General features: G+C 37.7%; 3 protein-coding genes across 6 annotated transcripts; 2 read left to right on the forward strand and 1 right to left on the reverse strand.

The window, feature by feature from the left end:
• Positions 1-321: 321 nt before the first annotated feature.
• Positions 322-6,202, forward strand: ppp1r42 (protein phosphatase 1, regulatory subunit 42). Of its 2 annotated transcripts, none has more exons than XM_038293588.1 (7): positions 322-566; positions 895-950; positions 1,030-1,168; positions 1,654-1,770; positions 5,391-5,508; positions 5,656-5,772; positions 6,048-6,202. In XM_038293588.1, exons 1-7 carry the CDS (start codon positions 441-443, stop codon positions 6,182-6,184), a joined length of 810 nt encoding a protein of 269 aa, XP_038149516.1. In that variant the 5' UTR covers positions 322-440; the 3' UTR covers positions 6,185-6,202. The 2 variants fall into 2 exon arrangements, with proteins under 2 accessions (XP_038149516.1, XP_038149515.1); XM_038293587.1 differs by having other exon boundaries at positions 338-566; positions 784-950.
• Positions 6,203-7,223: 1,021 nt separating this feature from the next.
• LOC119788904 (transcription factor 24-like) lies at positions 7,224-12,057 on the forward strand. Of its 3 annotated transcripts, none has more exons than XM_038293592.1 (6): positions 7,224-7,544; positions 7,893-8,338; positions 8,436-9,797; positions 10,868-10,904; positions 11,105-11,623; positions 11,816-12,057. In XM_038293592.1, the coding sequence occupies exons 2-3, from the start codon at positions 7,904-7,906 to the stop codon at positions 8,535-8,537; spliced, it is 537 nt and encodes a 178-aa protein (XP_038149520.1). In that variant the 5' UTR covers positions 7,224-7,544; positions 7,893-7,903; the 3' UTR covers positions 8,538-9,797; positions 10,868-10,904; positions 11,105-11,623; positions 11,816-12,057. The 3 variants fall into 3 exon arrangements, with proteins under 3 accessions (XP_038149520.1, XP_038149517.1, XP_038149518.1); XM_038293589.1 differs by having other exon boundaries at positions 7,233-7,664; XM_038293590.1 differs by having other exon boundaries at positions 7,233-7,664; positions 11,819-12,057.
• mcmdc2 (minichromosome maintenance domain containing 2) lies at positions 7,767-22,545 on the reverse strand. Its single transcript, XM_038293586.1, has 15 exons — positions 22,449-22,545; positions 21,906-22,036; positions 21,759-21,818; positions 20,802-20,997; positions 19,667-19,789; positions 19,477-19,578; positions 18,371-18,499; positions 16,559-16,808; positions 16,257-16,462; positions 16,007-16,164; positions 14,876-15,055; positions 14,638-14,777; positions 14,119-14,228; positions 12,104-12,293; positions 7,767-8,248 (listed from the first exon to the last, which is right to left on the reverse strand). The coding sequence occupies exons 1-14, from the start codon at positions 22,543-22,545 to the stop codon at positions 12,127-12,129; spliced, it is 2,049 nt and encodes a 682-aa protein (XP_038149514.1). The 3' UTR covers positions 7,767-8,248; positions 12,104-12,126.
• Positions 22,546-22,833: the final 288 nt, after the last annotated feature.

Raw genomic sequence — 22,833 nt, forward strand, 5'->3', positions numbered from 1 at the left:
TGTGCCTAAAGGCCAGTATAGTAATCTGTCAGTAGCTACACATGCTGACAGCTGTTTATTTAGCAGGTGGGGAGGTGATGTATAGTAAAGCCTATTCTAAAAGCAATGTAAAATTAAAGGGCAAAATTTAATACCTCAGTTTAAAGTCAGGCTCATAAAAAGGTCCCTTGGGATCTAAACCTGAGGAGGGAGAGGAAACTGCTCAGACAGTGTGTGTGTGTGTGTGTGCGTCTTTAGAAAAGGTTTGCCTCTTGGAGTATGTCGAATGTTTTTAACAAGTTCATTTTTGTTGAAATTTGAGATAAACAGCTTTAATTAACAATTTATATGGATATTAATTCAATCAATATTTCTGTATTTTTTTCTTAAAGTGGGCTCACTTCACTGCTATGGGCTCTATGATTTACTGAAGATCCTGCCTGAAGCTGAGCCGAGCCAACATGGTGTGTCTGACTGTGGATCTTATAGCTAAAAAACAATTCAAAAAGAGAAGCGGCATCTCCGTAAAACACTATCTGAAGACACTCACCCATCTCTACTTTTCCAACAAGAACATCGAAGAGATTGTGAGCAGATAGACATCATTGCCTATCTTTTTTTGCTTCTGCCTGTTTCCTATTCCTTTTTAATTTCACGTGTACACACACACACACATATATATATATATATATATATATATATATATATATATATATATATATATATATATATATATATATATATATATATATATATATATATATATATATATATATATATATGTGTGTGTCTTTTTTTTTTTAGGGAGATCTGTCCATATGCAGGAACCTCACTGTTCTTTACCTGTATGACAATCAGCTGACAAACATTTGCAGTCTGAACTTTGCCTCCAACCTCACCCACCTATATCTGCAGAACAACAACATCACTCATATGGATAATCTTTCTAATCTGCAGAGACTCTCCAAACTGTGAGTGGGTTTAATAATGCCTGCTCAATCTAAGCTCAGATTTGTGTGCTCCAAACAACCTGGATGTGTGTTGGTTTAGGTATCTAGGTGGGAACAGAATTGCAGTGGTGGAGGGTTTGGAGGAGCTCCACGGGCTCAGAGAGCTTCACCTGGAAAATCAAAAGCTGGAGCAAGGGGAGCAGTTGCTCTTTGACTCCAGGACCCTCCTCGCCCTTTCTGTATGACCTGCATTTCACACCGCGCAATACAGAAATAGCCACACAGTTTGCTCTCTTCTTTATTTATGTGTTCTTAAACACTGATGATGTCAAAGAGACTTCTGCTGGTGAGGGTTTACGCTGATTCCTGTCCAAGCTCTGCATAAACACGGCAATGAGTCTGTTTGTTTGGGTAGCTTAAAGAAATAGCCGAGTCTTTGCAAACTGACAGCTAACACTCAGAAATGGATATCTAGCACCAGCAGTACCTCTGATATAAAAACACCAACATATTTAAATACTTCAAATTAACAAAAGAGCCTGTCAAAACTTCTATCATGAACAATAAACCTCTGTGTTTTTTCTTAAAATATGAAATCCTACAATCCATTTTAGTTACACTTTCTGCCTTATATAACTGTAGGTTTTAATGCTGATGAATTGAGCTATAAATGTATTGGTAACACAACCTTCTTTCTCCTCATCAACACAAATTCTTTGTACAGGAATCTCTATGTGTGCTGAATATTAACAACAACAACATTGAGGACATCAGAGAGCTGTCGGTGCTGAAGGAACTCCAACATTTTTCTGCTGCTATGAACAAACTGCTTAACATTACGGTAAGCTTTTAAGACATTTAATTTCAAAACACTTCAGAGAGAAATTTCAATCAAATCAGAAGAATTAATTATAAGTTTTCTACCTGATGAAACCCAGTTGATTGCATGCAGTCAATCCTATGCAATGTCATCACACTGAGCACTCAGCGACAGAGGAGGGGAAAAACCTCTATGTGATAGACCAATAGTAGCAAAAAGAAACGGATGAAGATTAAATAAAAAAGTGGTTTCTTTTGATTTTTTTTTTTTGTGGCAAACATATGTATTCAGCCCCCCGAGGGACAACGCTATTACTATAACCATATTTTGCTGCTTTAAAGTTGTTTATTGAAACGCTTGCTCAATCATTTTTTCTTATTAGCTCCAGGTCCAACAGATTAGGTGAAGAGCATCTGCAAACATTAGTGTATAAGTCTACCCTAAGCTTTTAAACTAGATTTAACTAGACCATTCCAGCAAGTTGTATTAGCTCATAACACAGAGTTCTCAGTGTTTTTAAATGGTGGAGTTACCTCCTCAGTGTGCTTTCCATGGACCTGCAGATTCAATCAGACCAGCCTCCCTGTCTCTGTTGAAGAAAAGAAACCCTGGAGCATGATGCTGCCTCTACCATGTCACCCTCTGGGGTTTCTTTATTTAAAAATTATGGCATAGCTTTTTTTTCTACAGAGAATAATAACCTACTTGCCTTCTTCTGGCTCCCTCGCACCGATACTATCTTCATACCTACAGAAAATTACATGTCTTCTCCATAACTCCTTGCTCATCATGATGCGGTTTCTTCAATAATCTTTTATAACAGCAGACTTTCTTTTCTTCTGTTTTATTGCGCTGAATTTTATTTCAGGGTAATCGGGCTGAATACGAATGCATGCCACCCATTAAACACAACTTTTTGTTGTTCTGTCACATATTGTTTGGTCACAATAATGGTCGTAAAGTGTAAAAAAAAAAAAAAACTCAAGGAGTGTAAATACTTTGTCAGTGACCTTTAACCCTTTATAAGGCATTTTACAGTTTTTGATCACTTGCATACCCCTTAGAAATGGAGCCCCCCCTGTCCCTCAGTGAGGTCTAGAAGCACAAGATCTATATCCAGCCATTCAGCAAAGATACTGCTAAATGGCTGTACGTTATCTTAGCATTTGACCAATTAGATGAGCTTTTGAATGATTTATTACCTACTGTAAATTAAGTTGGAAAAAAAGAATAACAAACCAAGAAAAAAAGGTAAAAAGCAAATTGAAAAGTTAGAAAGTAAAGCTAAAAGGTTAATAAGCCTCTAAGGTTATGTTGTACCTAAAAATATTTGTTTTTTTCACTATCAGTGTTTTTCATAAATTTCTTATAGAAGCACTTTTGTTATTTTTCTTAATATATTCAGGCAAGTTGGCATGTTATTGCCATCAAAATATCCATCCATCCATTTTCTGTACACGCTTGTCCCAAGTGGGGTCGCGAGGGGTGCTGGTGCCTATCTCCAGCAGTCAATGGGCGAGAGGCAGGATACACCCTGGACAGGTCGCCAGTCCATCGCAGGGCAACACAGAGACACACAGGACAAACAACCATTCATGCACACACTCACACCTAAGGACAATTTAGAGAAGCCAATTAACCTAACAGTCATGTTTTTGGACTGTGGGAGGAAGCCAGAGTACCCGGAGAGAACCCACGCATGCTCAGGGAGAACATGCAAACTCCATGCAGAAAGACCCCAGGCCAGGAATCGAACCCAGAACCTTCTTGCTGCAAGGCAGCAGTGCTACCCACTGTGCCACTGAGCAGCCCCGACCATCAAAATATCCATATTTTTTTAATGTTACAAAGATAATAAGGTCTTGTCCTGGATTCCAATAACACACTACAAAAATTATCTAAAAATGTGCGAAAATGTCTTTAAATAACTGCATTTACCCTTCATTTGAGTAGGTAAATAAGAAAATCTCCCAGTGGAAGGATTATTTTTATCCTTAAAATCAGATTATTTGATACACTTGGAAGTTTTCCCTTATTTTAAATGTAAATTTTCTTATTCCATTTGCAAAGTGTCTTAGTTGCTCAATTAGAAAAGCACTTATTTTAAGAGAAAATTACTTAATTTAGATATTTAAAAGTCTTTCACTGAGTGCCCTATAAAGGGTTAAAAAGATACAAAGTTGTTTTGATAAGAGAGGACATGTAAGAATGGAGTGCCGCAATGTAAGAAACATCCAAACATGATGTATTAAAATGAACATGCCATTCATTAGCTGATGAGGTTAGCTCTGTTATTGCTCTGCAGCTTTCTGCAGCCGTCTGTGAAATGATATGGAGAGCAGGGCTTGTAGGGAACCAAATCCCGCAGAATTCCTACCCAGAGGTTCCCAGTCTGCACGACTCGAAAGGATCCAAATTATGCAGCAAATCAGCAAGCTGCTCCCCAGGGACATGTCTCTCTGACAGCTTTTAACAAGCACAAGTTTCTCTCCTTCCTTGAGGGGCTGTTTTTTTTTCTCCCTTCACCACCCTCCTGAGTTTGATATTGTGAACTCACAGAAAACCGACTAATGAAGATATTACTAACTTGTAAATGTCTTGAATTGGTTTAGCAAACAAAGGAGCTGAAAGTTCTAAAACTCCATATTCAGACACTACTTTAGAACTTGATTATTTCCTAATGCAGATAAGTGTCTTTTTTTCCCCCGTTGATGTGCTTAATTGTTGTATAAGTGTCACTCCCAGCACATATCTCCTATAATTTATACAACCCGTCTGCCACTATTGATTGTCAACGACAGCTCTCTAAAGGATCAATTTATTTTTCTGCCGCATTTGGTGAAAATCCTGAGGAAACATAGATTTTTAAAATAGATTATGACAGCCAGTCAGCCAGGGTGACAAATGGGGAGCATCTTCAGAGGCTGTTAGCTGGGAGCAGGGGCAGAGAGGACAGAGGAATCGAAGCACTGGTCAAACACAGGTTCATAACTGGACGATCATTAGTTCAGTCAGGAGAGCCAGCCAAGCTTAGTGAGTCTCCAGACTGTGCTGCTCCACACGCCCCCGCGTTGGGGGGCAATTTGGCGCTGGGCTCCTCTTCAGTGAGGGCCTTCTGAGTGACGGCCCTGACATGATCATTTATCAAAGCCTGGGAGCGCGTGGTGCTCAAGGGGTCTCCTCTGAACTGATTGCAGCTCAGGTTGGAAAAGTGGAAGCGCTTTGGCCAAGACAGGAAGGCAATGAACAATCAGAGCGTGTCCAGAGAGTATTCATATTTCCAGGCTTGGATTAATGTGCCTTTAGATAAACATACAACTGCAGGCAAGTCGCTGGAGGAGCCAGCCTCATAACGCCCTCAGGAGAAAACTTAAGAGTTACATGACACCGGCGACACTGTTTATTAAAACAGACTGATGTGTTGTTTATGCCTTTTCCTATTGGCTTGTACCCCACATTAACCTTCATTTATACCACTTCTTTGAGGCTCATCTATGATTTTCTATCACATTGCAGGCATGCATTTTGTTCACAACCAAATTTAAATGGTTTTATCTCAATAGAGACATTGATGCGGGTGTTTGAATCAGCAGCAATTAAAACAGAACATGTTGGTTTTGATGTTTTCTGTCCATTTGCAGGAGCTGGAGGCTGTGCTGGAGCTGTGGCCTCAGCTGCTCACACTGGATTTAACTGGAAATCCTGTGTGCAAAAAACAAAAGTACAGAGATCGCCTTATAACCGTGTGCAAAAGTCTTGGTAGGTGTTTTTACTTTCCCTTCCAAAGAACAAGAATACAAAATTAAATGTCTAAAACTAGTTGTCCAGATATGCATAAAAAATATAGAAACACCGTAAAAAAGATCAAGTTTATTTTTCTTATAAATGACTCATTTGTTTCTATAGAGACCCTTGACGGTCGAGACATTAATGAGCTAACCAGGCAGTTCCTTATTAACTGGAAAGCATCAAAAGAAGCCAACAGGAGAAGAACCAATAATCAGATATTGGCTCGGACCAGAGGTAATTAAATCTTTTATCCTATTAAATCACTTATTACTGATCATATTTTTTATATATATAATATATCTTCCTTTTTATTTTCCCACAATCCTCAGTGTGGCAACAAAAAAGCCCAATGCTGATATTGATGACTTTCACTATAATATAGAATAGAAACCGGAAAAAAGTGACGTGTAAGCTTTATGTTAGACCCCCCCACCCCTCATCCCCCGCCCCACACATGTGTTTCAACACGCAGTGTTTCTCCTGTCTATGTGACTTTGTATATGTTGCAGATCCCACTAATGTGGGTCAGGGTACACATCCTGGTCATCTCTACCGGCCTGCTAACGCGCCGGGCTGGCAGCCACAGCAGCCTCCTTGCTCCGGTATACAGATTCATCAAACTCAGCGTTTAACTCTGTTCTCTTAATGTATTAATTATTATTATCCATGTGGTACATTCAGAATTATATTAGGTAGAACTGGTATGACCTAACTGAAACACTGATTTTTTTTATTTTTTTATTATTATTATATTATTGCACCTTCCTCTATAGAAATTTGTTTCTTTTTAATATTAAAATAAAATGCTTTTCATTTCTATTTGAAGAAAATATTTTTAGAGCAATTAAACATCTTTTCAATTTTTTTTTTTCTATTCACAGGGCTCAGTCATGTAGCTGACTCATCACCCATCTGAGGTCCTGAAACACCATAAGTGAATTATTCTGTAAAACTGATCATATTTATTTAACACCACATCTTCTAATAATTTACATTTTAAAAGCGAACAAAGAAAAAAAGGAGCTCTTCTTCTCGTAGCCTCTATTTCTGATTGGATTAGAAATTTCTGTAGAAATAAATAATTTGCACAACTTATGCTGTTCATTGTATTGTGATTTTTTTTTTTTTTTAGAAATGTGTTTTTGTTAAATGAGTGAACCATAAGATGCAAAATGGCACAATCTAAATGATCCGCCTGCCTTATTATTACAAGCCCTAAGCTAACAACTCATGCTTCTACTCAAACAGCTCTGATAAATGATCTGAAACAATAAGCTGGTATTTATTGTCATCTGAATAAGGCTTTAGGAGCCACGTGGCCGGGTAACCCCTGTAAGAAGCGGGTAATTAGGGGAACAAGCTTACTTAACCTTTTAAAAGTCTGCCTCATAATTAGTTGCCTGGAGCAGCACTGTTACACCATCCCTATAAAAACAATGTTTATGGAGGCCAGTCTGAGAATATACATAATATGAATAATTCCTTTCATTAATTCGCAGACATCTCCGTTTGGAGCCCTGGAAATCAGAGTGATTAATTTATGGGTCTGGGAAGAATTTCCTAAAGGCCCGCCTGTTGATTGCAGAGCAGGACTTTATTTATTAGTCGATCCAATGAGCTTGCAACTCAGCACAGCCTGGCAATATGTCAAAAAAATGTTTTCTTTTAATATCGTCTTACAGTTGTTCTGTTTGTTTTCGTACAACTCCTGCAAACAGCAGCCTAGGTGCATAAGATGAGGGTTTTTTGGGAGGGGGGGTCTAAATGTAATCTTTTTTGATAGGCTCCCCCCTGCAGAAAATATACAGCAGCGTCAAGTTCGCAGCCAATTGGAGAGGGTTAGAGGGCCCTCCGAGTTAAAAAGTAGAGAGCCCTCCCTCTGGCGGTGAAGTTCAGCGAAGAGCTGCTCTTCAGATCTGTGGGAGGATGTGGGCCGACTGATTATTTATGTCGGAGAGAAGTTGTGCCGCGTGCTTCCAATAGACTCCGGAGACTTTTACGCACAGGTGAGGAGCTGGATGGGCGCATCTGGACAGCTTAAACTGGGACTGCGCAATCTGAAGATCAGAGGGTTATTTTGGAGAGGATTCATGACGGATAACAACCCAGAGCTATAAATACAAGAGGTAAAATTCATTTGTAGTTATGCACTAAAAGTGTGCATCCGAGTGTTCAAATCATATTTGGATGCATAATTCGATTTTTTAAAAGTTTTTATTTTAATTTGCTTTAACAACGTTAAATACATTTAAAGTGGAATTACTGTAGAGTACAAAGTTAACAGTTTTATTAATAAATAAATACAATAAGCTGGCGTCAGTAAAAAAAAACACATCTGATTTTTGACTATACAGATTAGTAACGCATGGTGGGGAGTCAGGCGCTCCAAATGGACGGTGGTAATTGCTCCAGTTCGGTGGTGGATGTGGATGACAGCCCGGTTTCCAGCCCCAGCTCCAGTCCCAGTCCTGACGGCCGTCGTCGCGGTGAGCTCCACCGGGCCAGGGCGCTCCAAAGCAGCGGCGCACTGGGCGGCAGAGGGCGGCCGGCGGCCGCTAACGCAGCGCGGGAGCGCAGCCGGGTGCAGACCCTGAGGAACGCCTTCTTGGAGCTCCAGAGGACTTTACCGTCAGTACCGCCGGATACCAAGCTGTCTAAACTGGACGTGTTGATACTAGCCACCACCTATATTGCCCATTTGACTCGAACACTGCAGGAGGAAGGAGCAGAAGAAGGAGAGAGCAAACAAACAGAGGCGTTACACTCACTGAAAGGTGAAGGATACCTGCACCCTGTGAAGGTCAGCATCATCCTCATTAAGCAGCTACATGTCTCTAATCTTTATTTGATTTTTAAACTGCAACTTAAAATAATTAATTTAAAATGTGTTTTTACAGAAATGGCCAATGCGATCCAGATTATACGTGGGAGCAACTGGACAGTTCCTGAACAATCCTTCTGATTCAGAGAACCAGGGCCCATCTTCCTCCTCTCAATAGGCCTAAGCAATGGGACATTTGCATGAGCTTCCAAAAAAAAAAAATCTGATTGTCTTTCCACTGCAGCTCTAAAATGATGTAAATTAATATATTACGTGACTTTAATTGTATATATATATTTTGAAAACAAAGCATGTATTTTGTTGTCATTTAGTTGATGAATGCGCCACGCAGTTCCACGCACGTCCCAAAGTCTGATCTCTGCAGAAATTCCGTGGAGTCCGTCATGCTTGAGCGTGCACTTTGACTTGAGACATTTGCACTAAATGCATGTGTGAATAACTTAGAATCCGTCATGTGAAGTGGTCTGTCAGAGGGTCCGACAAAAGAGGCTCTCTATCTCATGTTTCTTCTTTTCTTTTCTTTTTTATATGCATGGTTGTAAATGTATTTGTGTGTGTGTGAATAAATTAGAAGAGAATGCAAGGAAAGTCTCTAAAGATTTTTAGAAAAGCATAGCTTGTTACTTTTAAAATTTGGACATTGTTTTTTTTTTATAATACTGGTTTTATAGCGTGCTATTGCATTCAGTCTAATATAGGCTTCCTTTTGTTTAATATAATCAAATATATAAGAAACAATATTTGCAAATATGTTTGGTAAGGTTTTGAAATATTGCATTACAATGACAAGTAAATGTAAATTAAATCTGATGTATCCAGTAGACCTAACTGGAATAACACTTGGAGGGCCCCAAGAAAAGAAAAGAAAAAAAAAGGAATGAATAAATACATTTAGCATATTTATTTATGGTGATATTTAATATATTTAGAGGCTTAGATTTAGCTGTGATGTAATTTTAAACGTTAATGAACCAGAGCGTTGGAGAAAGCTTATGTAACAAATGTTTTATTTTTATTTTTTTTTATTAATGCTTCAACAATATTGACGCAATGATCGATCATGATACCAGATTGTACTTTGTTTTATATTTTACTGATATGTTAAATTCTTTTTGCGCACTGAAACAATCTGAATAAGTGATGCAAACAGCCTCCTTCACCAGTTTTTATTTTGTTTATTGTTAAAATATAAAACAGGGTTCCTGCTTAATATTCAAACTGCAGCTGTAGATTGGAAATGTTCCTATCATTTATTTGCTTAGCGGTGATCCGTCTTATATCGGCGCAATGCGCAGCTCTGACGCGCAGGAACCGGAAGCTGTCTCATTCACCGCCGGCCGGGCATTAAACCAGAGGAGTCCCACCACTGCATCGATGCCCATCTCTACCTATACTGCTCTGTTCTATGTGAGCAGATGTGAGTTTTATCTACAAAATGTCTTTATTTGTTTGAAATGTTGTAATCGATCTTGTTTTTGTTTGTTTTGTTTTTTTTTTCCACCGGCAGTTAGCTCTTAAGCACGCTGTTAGCATAGACGGCATCCCGGCCACGTGGCGAACCGAGCATAGCATGCGTTTTTCCTTTGAATGTTACACTTATACATCTAAAAATAGGCTTTTTATTGGTGATAAACGAAACTTAAAGGTATTACACTGATAATTTGAAATATTGGGTATGATTCATACACTAATTTCAGTGAATGTCGATGAGGTTCTGTTTGATCAAATTGTGATTTGATATAAAGTCGTGATAATGTTTTAAGTGTGAAGCTACGGAAGGGGGTTAGGGCCACTGAAAAAAGTTTACTTATTTAAATTTTATTTCAGTATAATATGAATTCTGACTTTTCCCCTCAGAATTCTAACTTTAATTTCAGAATTTTGGATCTTAATGTAGATGGGCACCATGAAGGAAGAGATGTTTGGTTGGTGGAAAATCACGCAATTAGGTGACTTTATAAATGTTTGAGGGATCCCTGGTGATGCTATTTCCATATTAAACTGAAATATTTCAAAATCTGTTCACTTTAAGTTTTTCAGTGGCCCTAATCCTCTTCCGTAGAATCGGGACTGTAACGTGTACACCCCAGTTATTCAGCGTTTTGTGGAAAATGTTGACTTTTCCCGAAGGACGGTGATAAATCATCTTTTTGACACTTGGAAGGAGGAAAAGCATCCCTTGTTGTCCATATTTAATTGTGAGCAGAGACCCATTGTCCAGAAAGTCCTCTCAGAGTAGGGAAGGTCATTTTAAAAGTTGTGACCTGCTGTTGAACCTGTCCTTAAGATTAGCCCTGTTAGCTGTGCTGCCAAGCTGTGTTAGGCCTTACCCTTTGACCTTTAGGTGATCAGTCATATCTTCACATTATATTGGCAGCTCATTCAGTATATTTCAACCTTCCAGGCACAGGATGTGCCATGGGGATTAGTTCTGTGGGCTTGGAAACTTGGAGCACTTACCTTTTCCTTTTGGTGTCCTTATCTTAGACCCTGTCTGCCAGTCTGGACCCTGTGGATCTTTATGGTTAGTTTATAACATTTCTCTATTCTGCTATTGCTGCAGTAGTGATGAGTTCACTTTTTGCCGTTTACCCATCAGACAACAAAATGGTGATAATGTGACAAACTGATATGCCAGCATGATAAAAATTAATTTATGGCTAGTAATGGGATAAGTAGTTTTAGTTTTAATTTAATTCATCCTATTTATCTCCAATAATTTAGATTTCTTATGGCTGACCAGATCATCAGAGGTGGAAGCCTTGTTTGCTTCCAGTACAAGGTGAGTAGTCTTCTAGCTTCATTTCTTTTGTTTTTTACACAATGTCAAAAATCAGATAGATCAGAGCAGCCATATTGTTGTGACCATATTAAATTAGCAGGGATCTTTAGAAATGCTGAGGGTTGCTTCCCCAAAGTAGGAAAAAAGCCACAAAAAAAATATTATTTTTTTTATTTTTTTTTTACAAGTTACAGATTAAAAGCAGTATCATTAGTCAAAGCTGGAGTAGTGATGAATTCACCTTTTCGCCGTTTACCCATCAGACATTAAAGTGGTGAGATGGTGTCGACTGAACTTCCAGCAGCGGTTTCTCTTGTGGTTTTCCTTCAATGTTTTGGTTATTTGGGGAAAATAAAAGATAAAGCCTAATTTTTTCTTTTGCTTTGCTTTTCTCCTAATTCTTGTGAAATGCTCTGATTTCTGCAGGTGATTGTTCGCATCATTTTAGTAAATCTCTGATGGTAAGTAATTACTATATTGTACTTTTCAGTCGGATTAATATTTGGAGTTGTAATGATGAGTTCCACTTTTCGCCGTTTACCCACCAGACCAAAAAGGGTTGTTGAAAATGTGACAAACTGAACCACAACTTAATACATGCATTATATATTTTGTCAATAGATGTTTGACTGATATGACTTTTTTTATTTCAGCAGAGCTTTGCAACCAGTTGAGTTTTTGCCCATTCTTAAGGAGGTATGTGAATTATATAAACTCTAATGGATGTTTGACTGAAAATGTATATAAAGAGAATATTTTTTAAGTGATTCTCATTTAGCCATTCTGTATAGCCTGTTTGTTCTTGTTTTGTTGTATTTTAAAAGTTAGCATTTCTTCCTTTTGCCTTTTAAGCCCACACCTTTGTTGTTGTATCCAATAAAATGTTTAACATCAACTGCTGCAATCTGAGACTTTTGATTCCTTTTGGTTATTCTTCTTACCTTGGGATTTATAATAAGAGGCGTTACTCCTCAGTAATGTACTCATCAGCTCCTGGTGCAAATGTGTAGACAAAGCGTAGGATATCCTGGTGGAGCTCATCCAGGACTGCGTCCCTCCTTTGCAGACCCTCCACATTCCCCAAGTCGCAAGGAAAGACTGCGTCTGGTGGAATAATGAGGGCAGAGCCGCCTGGAGGGAGACATCGGATCAGGAGAAAGACTGGGTCTAACCATATTTAAATTTGCTGTATACAGAATAAACTAGTTGCAGGCTAACAAATAGCATCAATCATAATCATGGTGTGAATTAACAGTATAAAGTTAATGGGTATAAATATCAATTTCATGTCTTAGCTCTGTTCATTTCTATGGTCTTAAAAGGTTTGGCACCAATTTTTATTTCTATCACTAAAGCCTTTCCTAAATTTATCAACATAAATCATTCAAACTGTTATACTGGTTTAACTAATTAGAAATAGATGTGCTTCATAAAAACCTTTGAAATGTATATTTAAATGAACAAATCTCTCACTTGAAGCTTATAAACGGTGCCTCACAATTAGAAATATCTGCTTTATATCAGGTTACATTATTTCCCCGGAAAGTCTTAACTGCATGATGGAAAGGAGTGATTATAAAATATTTAATTACACTTATAAGGCAAGTATTTGACAATCTGAACAGGTTGAACAAATCGCAGGTTTTCTAAAGCTGGTAACGTCCTACCAAATGGTCTCTTTCTGGAAGTGTAAAACTTGGCAGAATTTAGATTTTAAATAAATGTTGGGGAAAAGTACAAACGTATATAAAATATATTCTGTTTGGTGAAATAAAAAATTGGGTTGCATTAAGTTGTGATTAAACTGGTAGGGGAATCAACCAAAACTATTACTAGTGAAGATAAAGCCTTTGTCAAAAAAAGGGTGATTTTGAGACATGGAACACTAGTAGGTCTTCGCTTGGAGTTTAGGTTTTGTCTTGCAGTTTTGAACTAAAAGTAAATTTTGTTCAGTTCATTTCTGTAGATGAATGACCAATAAATCATCTGGAGGATTATTAAGACCTCAGAGCATAAAGCATGTTCTATTGCTTAATCAAAATATAAATTTATATCGCAAAGAAATTAACATTTGGTTACAACCTTTACTTCCAGTTACTCCTAAGACCAGAGACATTACAACAGTGTCTTTGCCAAGATAAAAAAGGACATTGTTAAGGGGTTAAATGTCCTTTTTCAGGTTGTAAGTGAATCTAGTATTGTATTTGGACATTAAGGTTTTGTAACAGGGAGGCACATTTGCTGGTGTTTGTCCACTGTCTCTGGTCAACATAGACGTGGGAGAAGCAAAATAACTGCTGGTGAAAAACACTAGAGATACCCTGCAGAGAAATAAGTGGTGTACATGACGGAAGGATCCTTGGATGGACTTGGCACCTGCCGACATTTTTAATACTACCATCAACCGGTATGGTTTTGGTATTGGCAGCAAACCCTCCTGACCTAAACCACTCACATCTATGGATTAAAGTTAAATGAGACTCTGGATGCAAAGATGTGCAGAAGCTGCAAGACGCAATTAAAACATCACAACAGAGCAACAGATGATGGCCCAGAGCATGATGGCCTCCACGCCACGGTTAAAAAGAGCCCTGACTTTACTGTACAGCACAATAGTCACGCATGTCTTTTTTAAAATCTTGATCTTTTATATTTTATTTTGGGTTTTCATTAGCTATAAGTCAGGGGGAAAAAAGAGGTCATATGTGGATGCACTGTATATATTCCATGCACCTTTTTCTTTTTTGACTATTTGAGCTGATGTATCAAATACATTTCTCCACTGTGAGATCAATAGAGTCAACAGTAAAGTGAGCAGAAATATACAGTGTGTGGATTTAATCTGTCCCTACCAACAACTAATAAAATAAATATATATATATATATGTATTATAGTAATAGTATAATTCACACCTAGATGATGATAATATGAAAAAAAAAAAAAAAACATCACTACCATGCTTGAGAGTGACAGAGTTTTCACACAGGAGCACAGCAATCACTGCATCCTCCTCCAGTACTTTAGTCCTGAGGCATAACTTGCAGTGGGCCTCAGCCAATGACATCCTGTGATCAGAGAGTTATAGACAATCCAAATGAGAGCATGGATGCTTGGTGACGTTAGGAAAACTAAGTGGATAAAAAAAATCTATCATTTAAGATTTGAATGCCTGGATATACGCTGCTGGAGGCTGTTAAGATTAGATTAGGAGCATAACGTGGCCTCCTTCTCCTTCCTACTTACTGAAAACAGATTTATTTTCATAGCTGTTAGCTCTACATTAAAGTGTCACCACATTGGAAGGGATTTGTAAACAATTGTCATATTTCAGTGAAAAATTATGACAGAAAAATGTTTGAGTTTGTATGCCATCTAGTGGTTGTTAGTGAAATTACACTGCAGTGCATTACTACTTGGAAGGAAAAATGTGAGATGGAGATAATAACAATTAGTGTTTTGCAGGAGGCTGCTTACAGCAGTTTGATCGAGGCCAAAGAAATCTTGACCTCCTGACTCTGTGTCCGAGCTCGACGGCTGGCCATGTAGTAACCATGGATCAATTTCACCGCTTCAGGGCTGAGCTCCACTTTTAAACCCCGAGAACGAGCCACCAACTATAAATAACACAAAAAAAAAAAAAAACCCTAATGCTTTTCAAATAAAAAATAATGAATATTAAATCAATGCATAGAACTTGCTACAAGAACTTAACCTCCTGGAAATCTTCATTAGAAAAGTCCCAGTAAGATGGATGGGTGAGTCTTCCAGGTTGTACAGCTTGCTGGAGGGTGTGGAGAGTCTGGGCCAGTACGCCCTCCTCTCCCACCCTGTCTCCGCACTGAATGACTAAACCAAAGCTTTCTGCCAGCTGCGCCTGCACAGGACCTATTTCCTGCTCACAGAGAAAATAACAACAAACTCAGTGTATACAGTGCTGTTTTTAAGTAAAAAATTATCACCAGCAGTCAATCCATATATGTAGAAATTACATTTGGACTTAAAGCTAAACTTTCTCACACGTTCAAAATCAGATTTCTTTTTCAATAGACCTCATTTAATTTCTAGTTTTAAAAATTCTGATTTCCTTAGACTCCAATTTACTGATATTTAGAGACGTTTCAGATTGCTTTGATAAAGAAATATTGTAAAAATGTAGTTGAACAGTCAAACTGTGTAACAAGATGGTTTATAGGCTTAGTGATATTCGCTGCTTATTTAGCGTCTGAATTCATTAGGATTAGAACAATTTAAGAATCTAAAATCTAATTACTTAGACCGACAATAAAACAAATATTCTATAAATTAGGTAGCTGGTGCTGATGCTATTATTCTATGTTTGAAAAAAAAAGGTATTTTCTTTGCAATTCATGCAAAACCGAAGATAAGAATCACAAATGTGGATAAAAGCCCTAACATATAGTAACTTAAAGACAGAGAACAGCAGCGAAATGGGCCTTTTATCAATGAGTTTCCAGCTAGTAACATAAAAACAAAAAGTCAGGGGCTAGAATGCTAAACTCAAGACCTTTTGTTGGAAATTTAAGTCAAAAATGCAACTATCAAAGGAATCTAGTTTATGGAAAAAAAACTTTACAAAAAATGTTCCATACCTACACATGGAAAATTATAAATGAAATTTCCATATTTCTAAAGACTTAAAAGAATTGTGCAGAAATGTTGTGCTCTTAATCTTTATTCAAATATCTTGTTTCTTTTTTTCCCTTCATGTCATAAAAAGAACCTCTGAGTTGAGCAAAACTCAAAGTACACCAAAGAAATCCAGTTCCCCACAGGAATATTGTTTCCTGATGCCTTTACAACATTGGGTTGTGAAAACACTCACAGCAGCTCCCAGTGTAGTTGAGTCCGTCCTCCCAGACCTCTGAGAGGAGTCTGCAAGGGCCCAGAAACTGCACTGTACCGGAAATGAAAGCTGCTGGTCAGCTTCCTCACCGTACTTCTTTCCAGGGATGAACACAGACACAGATCGGCTCTCCAGAACTGTCAAAATAAAAACATGCACCCCTAAACCATCATTAAAAACAATGAAAACACATAGAAAATCCAAACTTTTACATCCAAACCAACAATACCACACTGTAAGCAGTCCAGTTTGTCCTTCTTGTAACAGGCAAGATCTCCCAGCAGGCAAATGCCCCCCGAGGCGAGTAATGAAGAACCTGCATGGATGTTGGCGGTGCCTGCTCCGTGTTCATCTCTGGACAGCCAGGAAAACATCTCCCCAGAGGGCTGGTGTCTGACCCCGCGACATGCCAAACTCAAACTGTACGTCATTAGCCTAGCACAAAGTGGATGCCCATTAGAGTCAAGCTTTTCATCTAGCTGATTCAACTATAATCAACTCAAAAGAGATTCTTGATCAGGAGTTCTTCACCTGTCTAATACGAGGGTATCAGCTGTGACCACGAGGAGATCCAAATTGTGAAACGCATCATTTTCATCCATTCTAGTCTGCACCGAGCTCAGCAGCAGACACAGTTTAAGTGTGTTGTGCAGGCCAGGAGGAGTCAGGTCTGACCCAAAGCAGTGAGCTAAGATGGCAGGGAACCTCCAGGGAGCAGAGGTCATGCAATGTGGCAGCAGCAGGAATCTGGGGGAGGCTTTAGGGCAGCCTGTGGGCAGAGCTGGGGAACATGATAAATGCCTAATACAGAAACACTGCTTTACAGTATTTATACCCACCAAGCTTCTCTAGTAGTAGGAACATTAGTCAGATGAGATTAAAAATACAAAAGTAGTAGAGTAACACTGCACATTAAAGATCTCAGCAGGAGCCACGCCCTAACCGGAGATGGGTAAAGGAGTCAAAAAGTCTACTTAAATAAGAGTAACATCACTTTAGCATATTTTTACTCAAGTAAAAAGAAATCTAATAAAAAAAAGCATCATATCAAAAGGCTACTCAAATACTTATTGTTCGTAACACCTGATTACATTTGTTTAAATTGTTTAATCAGACTAACAGAAATAAAAAATTGATGTGCTAATTCTAAAAAAACGGTTAAAAAAAAGAAAGAAATGTATTCAAATAAATAATAAAGGAAATTAAAATATTAAATGAAAGGAGATTTTTTAAGAACATACTATCATTGCTAAAAAAGAAAAATTAAAACGTTTTAACATAGTAGTAAGGACGTGAAAAAAATGTACGAAAAGATATATATTTTACATTTAAGATGGAAAACCTACTTTTTTCTCCAAATCTGTTCTTAATGAGCCTATTTTTAGCTTCACTTCTTTCAAATTTTGTTAAATAAATGTCCTGTTGAGCCACTCCTTCTGTCCAGTTATTATTTGATTAACTAAAAAAAAAATTTGATAAATAACTGAGAAGAAAAATAATTGTTACTTGCAGGCTTACAGCTTTAGTGGCTAAGAATGGCTAAAATAAGTTAACTTTACAGTGTGCAGACAGTTAAATAGAAATCTGTTCGTGTAAACCAGTGTGGCTGAGCAGGTGTAATCCATAGAAAATAAAATTAAAACAATGCAGTCATAAAACAAGTCTTATTTTAGACAAACTGTAAATGTTTGTCTTCAGTGTTTTTGGTTAAAACGTGTGAGCTGTTTCTAAGGGGAACTATATCAGAAGCAAGATTGTGCTTAAGTCAGAGTAGCATTTTATTTTTAATTATGTAATATTCTTGTGGGAGTATCATTGCTTTTACTTGAGTCAATTTTCTGGTTACTCTGCCCACTATGAGTAACTTGAGCTATTTGGAGGTCAGGTGAAAAAATACAGTAAAGCCCTGAGGTTTTTTATCATTTCCTGACATATATACATAACCTATTATGATTCCTTTGGAAAATGTATTCTCTCTGCAAAATTTGTTTTATTATGTAATTATGTATTTTATTACTATTTTTATTTCAGTCAAATAAATTCTTGGAGGATTCTACTTTTGCTTGAGAACTGTCATCTTAAAGCAGAGCTACTCTTAGAATAAAATTGTTGGGTACAATACCCACCTCTGGTTGTCTGGCAAAATGTACAATGAAACTATTGGTAAAAGTACATTTTGTTCAGAAGGATACTTTAGTAAAAGTAATCTAGTTACATTTAGAAAAGTTTATCTAGTTTCATGTTATCCTGCTCAACATATGTGAAGGTTTCTATCTGTATGTCTCTATACTAATTTATCCCTCTATCTCTGTGTGACTGGATTAATAATGTTATGTTTCTCACTATGCAGCTCCCACGGTTGGACGCTATTCGCCTCTACACTCCAGGTGATGCTTGGCCACTGATGCACAAGGGCAGGAATGCCAACCACCCTGTAGAGTCGACCGATAGTCATGGAGTGGCACAGCTCATCTGGGGGGGACAGAGAGAGGTGCTCATAACAAAGATTTCTCTATAAACGATCTGCACTGCTAGCTAATGAGTCTACCCCGCATACATTAACATATATGTTTAGTAACAGGAACTGCCTGTGTTGGGTTCCTCCACATCATTAGGTCAACAGAATATGTTAATGCTGCTGCAGGGATTTGTGGAGCTCTCATGGGTATTGCTGGGAAAATATTATTAGAAGAAGCAGAAACAATATCCAGACAGGGGGCAGAGTTAGATGCACAAAAATTAATTTACCTTCATTTTAAAGGTGATGGAAAAAGATCTGACGGTGTGAAAAAATAATGAATTTTCATCCAGAACTTGCTTTTTCTTGCAGGGACACAAGGGGGGGATAGTCACCACCTCTAGTAGTCATTGGATGGTGTGTGGCAGGGAAACACAGGGATTTAAAGGACAAACAGCTATGCACACACCCACACTTAAGCATATTATCAATTGAGAATCCAATTGATCTAAAAAGCCTGTCTGATTTGGACTGTGGGGCGAGACCAGAGTACCCAGAGAACTCTTCCACACACAGAGGAGTATGTGCAGAAAAATGCAGGCCTGCATTTCAACCTAAGACATTTTTGCTACCAACTGCTCCGCCATGCTGCCCACTATTCTAGTTTATTAGTTTATAATTTAATCTAGAAATGCAAACAACTATTCTTCACTGTTCACAAAGTAGCGCCCGAGACCAAGATACAAAGTAAGAGTGTCTTTAGACAACATGTGTTTTGGAGCTGGGCCAATATACCGTAAATAACCTAAATAAATAAAAAAATATGTTGCTATAAGCTTGGTAAAGAATTGAGCAAATCTGTAGAGGTGGTTTGGTCAGATGAGGCAAAACAACAAACTATTACGCACGTTCTGTTGGACAATCGCATGAAATACTTGTGGCTTTAACATAATGTAATATGTGAAAGGTTGATGAAGATTTAAAAGCTTACCTCTCAGAAACAGAGTGACAGATTGATATCTGGATGAACTCTGCTGATGGCCTCTTAGGGCATTCAGTGCTTCAACGTGGATCAGCTCCACCAGCTGTTTATCTGTCTCCACAATAAGCAATAATTAAATATGTATAAAAAAATCACAGTGACCCATTAAAGGTCGGACCCGTTAGGAAAATCCTCTCACCTCCTAAAACTCTGAACTTGACGTCCTCCTTCAGCTGTGAGTGGCAGATCCTGCAGCTGAAGTCGTTTCTCACAGTGGCGGATTCAGTGGCTCCAGGTGCATGAACTCGGATGTGGTGGAAGCCTTAGAGAAATAACACCCAGACAGTGAAACCAAGCGTGAATCCGAGCCAAAAGTGTAATAACACCATTTGTAAGAGGAATGCTAAAAATTCCAGCCAGTATTTATGAAACCCTTTATTTATATTTCACTAGAAAAGAAAAAAAACGAATGTAGGGATTTGTTGAACTGTTAAACATGAGATCCAGCCAGAGCTTTGAAACTCTGAACAGCTTGAAAGTCAGCAGCTAGTTGCACATTTATTCTTAACACCTTAAAACACTGTTTAAAACTCCACCATTTTTATGTTTAAATAATTTCTATAAATAACTTCTATGCTATAAAACAAGAATAAGATATAGATTGTCAATAGAAAAGGATAGAAAACCTCTTTATTGTCCCACAATGGGGAAAATGTGGTGTTACAGCAACAAAAGATTACAGCAAAAGTGGTCACACCTTAAAAAGGGTATAAAAATGACAGAATATGTGACAGTAAAAAAACATATAAAAACAGTAAACAAATAAAATACTGGAATGTACAGTATTTTTACAAATATAAATACTGTGCATCTTAAGAATATTACTCAATCAGCAAAGGACATTTTTACAGTAATCAAATGTGAAAATAGCAGAAACACCAGAGATGTGCAAAATGACAGAACAAGGTTATTTAAGTGACGTAAACAGTAACTGTGCAAAAATCAGCATGAATGTAACAACTTATTGAGGTTTTTGGGAACAGTGATGGTTATAAAGTATTAAAGCTGCTTGGAGGAAGGATCTGTGATAACGCTCCCTGTTGCATTTAGGGTGCAGCAGTCTGTCACTAAAGGAGCTCTCCATTTCAGCAACAATACCATCCATCCATCCATCCATCCATCCATCCATCCATCCATCCATCCATCCATCCATCCATCCATCCATCTTCTGTCATGCATATCCCAAGCAGGGTCGCGAGGGTTGCTGGACAGGACACCACGGTGCAGCAATACTACTTAAATAAAAATAAATGAATGAGGAAAAACAAATGTACCTGTAGAGCCAGGGCAATCATCATCAGTGCAGAGGAACCTCGCCCCCTGGGTGTATTTTGTGACCCTTGTTAAGGCAATGACTGCCCCCTCCATGGAGACCGGCCTCAGAGGACCATACACTTGGTGAAAACTGCTGAGGTCCAAAGTGTACTCGGGGAATGGAGGGAGATGAGTAAAATTCAGGGAAATATTCACCTCCAAATAGAAAACACATGGCAAAATAAAATTCACAATCAAGCACCTGTACTTTTTCTTTTATTATCTAGTTCAAATTATGGGGCTTTATCGTATCCTGTATTAACCTTGTTTATTTTTTGTATTATCTTTAGCAGACTCTAGTGAAAATTTTGCTTTGCAGGTGCCAGGAACTGAATGTTCCTTATGTGTATAACTCAAGGTCGCATGAACAAATGTAAGTGTATCACTGTATCACGCTGCAACCTACTCCCCATAAATTCCATTAAAGTTACAGCGTGACCTATTGTAACTAGGGACTCCCTTTTTCTAATAAAGAGTGAGGAAGACAGCAGAGAGGGCTTCAGAGTAGAGGGAAATTGTAAGTGATGTAATCTCTGATGCTCTCCTCATGAGTAAAAATAATCTAACGTCTGTTGTCCTCCTTCCTCAGGTTATTGATAAGCGTTTGGGTGTTTAAACCTGACATTTTGGCCAGAGCCTGGTTAAATTGCTAATTTCTGCAGAGTAATGGATTAATTCCTAGGACCAATTTAATGATTCACCTTTATAATTTACCTCAACGTTTATTTTAAAAGGACAGTCACCTTATTAAGATACAATCACTGTGCATAGGAATATTGTAGGAATCTTCAGAAATCATCTACCATTAGCAGCATATTGTACAAAAACACATCAAGGTTTGTAGGTTTTAACATAACCTAACAAAATGTGAAAAAGTCTAAATGGTTAAAGAAACAAAAAACACATAATCCTCCTACCTGACTCGCTGTGTGTATTTTGTCAGTAAGCGAAAGTGTCTTTATAGCCAAGAAACACACCTGAATGGAAAAATGAGGACATAAAATCAGCCTCATTCTACCCATTTTATTTTATCTATTAGTGGTCATTTAAAGTTTTTTACTTACTGATTGAAACAGAGCAGCTGCTCTGAGAGGGTCATGCAGAATATAATCCCCCAGCTCAGGATCTACCTCTATCAGGTCTGAAGGATTCACCACAACCCTGAACCTGTAGACAGCCTCTGTCTGCTGGGGGTCTGGTTACAGGGAGATTAGATCATGAGACTTGATCCGTTTATGTTAAATAAAAATTCAACTGGAAAAGCCCAATTTCCAGAGTTTATTCTCGACAATTAATATCTACACAATCAAGTAGGACCGCCAAAGCCACACTTTGTTTTTAACGTTGTTTATTCTTTTAGTGTCATAAATAATGAATGTCTTTATTACTTATTTTTTTGTGTTATGTTCTCTTTTTTATATGTTTCTGCGGTTAAAAAAAAAAAGTAAAGCAAAACATTAAATGATTAGCTAATGTAGCTAGCTTATCATTAAATGTAGCTAATTAGCATAATTGGCTACATTTACTGATTAGCTGATGTAGCTAGCTAATCGTTAAATGTAGCTAATTAGCATAATTAGCATTCAGGTGCGCTACAGTAAAACTACCGTTTAGAGGTTTGCAGTCATCTGCTAGTTTCTGAAGGCCTCCACTTCGGTCCAAATAAATCAGAACCGATTCTTTTAAGGATAAAATGCCAGCCATTTGTTTTAAATTTGGAAAAGAAAATTAGTTTTCGTTCAACAAAGCGATGCTGCTACTTTCTGTCCGTTAGTGCCTATATATATATATATATACAGTTCAATCATTTAAAGGAACATTCCTCTTAATAAAGAGTTTAAAATTAATTTATAACTCTGCTCTTTCTTAAATCTGAAAACATTATTTTATTTATAATAAAACTAGTTTTATGAGTTTTTCAACTTCATTTGTATTTTAAGTTTTAATTTAAAATGAAACAAATTCAAATGGGTTTTATTTCTAACAGTAAAC

This window comes from Cyprinodon tularosa, unplaced genomic scaffold (assembly GCF_016077235.1).
Source record: "Cyprinodon tularosa strain WSP-4 unplaced genomic scaffold, ASM1607723v1 ctg33, whole genome shotgun sequence".
NCBI lineage: Eukaryota > Metazoa > Chordata > Actinopteri > Cyprinodontiformes > Cyprinodontidae > Cyprinodon > Cyprinodon tularosa.

Excerpts from the sequence above, each read along its gene's own strand:
- ppp1r42 (XM_038293587.1), top strand. The coding sequence starts at position 441 with ATGGTGTGTCTGACTGTGGATCTTATAGCTAAAAAACAATTCAAAAAG. Across the intron at positions 567-783 it reads ACAAGAACATCGAAGAGATT|GGAGATCTGTCCATATGCAG; the intron begins GTGAGCAGATAG and ends TTTTTTTTTTAG. Across the intron at positions 5,509-5,655 it reads AACCGTGTGCAAAAGTCTTG|AGACCCTTGACGGTCGAGAC; the intron begins GTAGGTGTTTTT and ends TTGTTTCTATAG.
- LOC119788904 (XM_038293592.1), top strand. The coding sequence starts at position 7,904 with ATGGTGGGGAGTCAGGCGCTCCAAATGGACGGTGGTAATTGCTCCAGT. Across the intron at positions 8,339-8,435 it reads GATACCTGCACCCTGTGAAG|AAATGGCCAATGCGATCCAG; the intron begins GTCAGCATCATC and ends GTGTTTTTACAG.
- mcmdc2 (XM_038293586.1), bottom strand. The coding sequence starts at position 22,545 with ATGGCTGGCATTTTATCCTTAAAAGAATCGGTTCTGATTTATTTGGAC. Across the intron at positions 21,819-21,905 it reads CAGCTGCTCTGTTTCAATCA|GTGTGTTTCTTGGCTATAAA; the intron begins GTAAGTAAAAAA and ends TTTTCCATTCAG. Across the intron at positions 12,294-14,118 it reads CTCTGTCACTCTCAAGCATG|GCGGCTCTGCCCTCATTATT; the intron begins GTAGTGATGTTT and ends GTCTCCCTCCAG.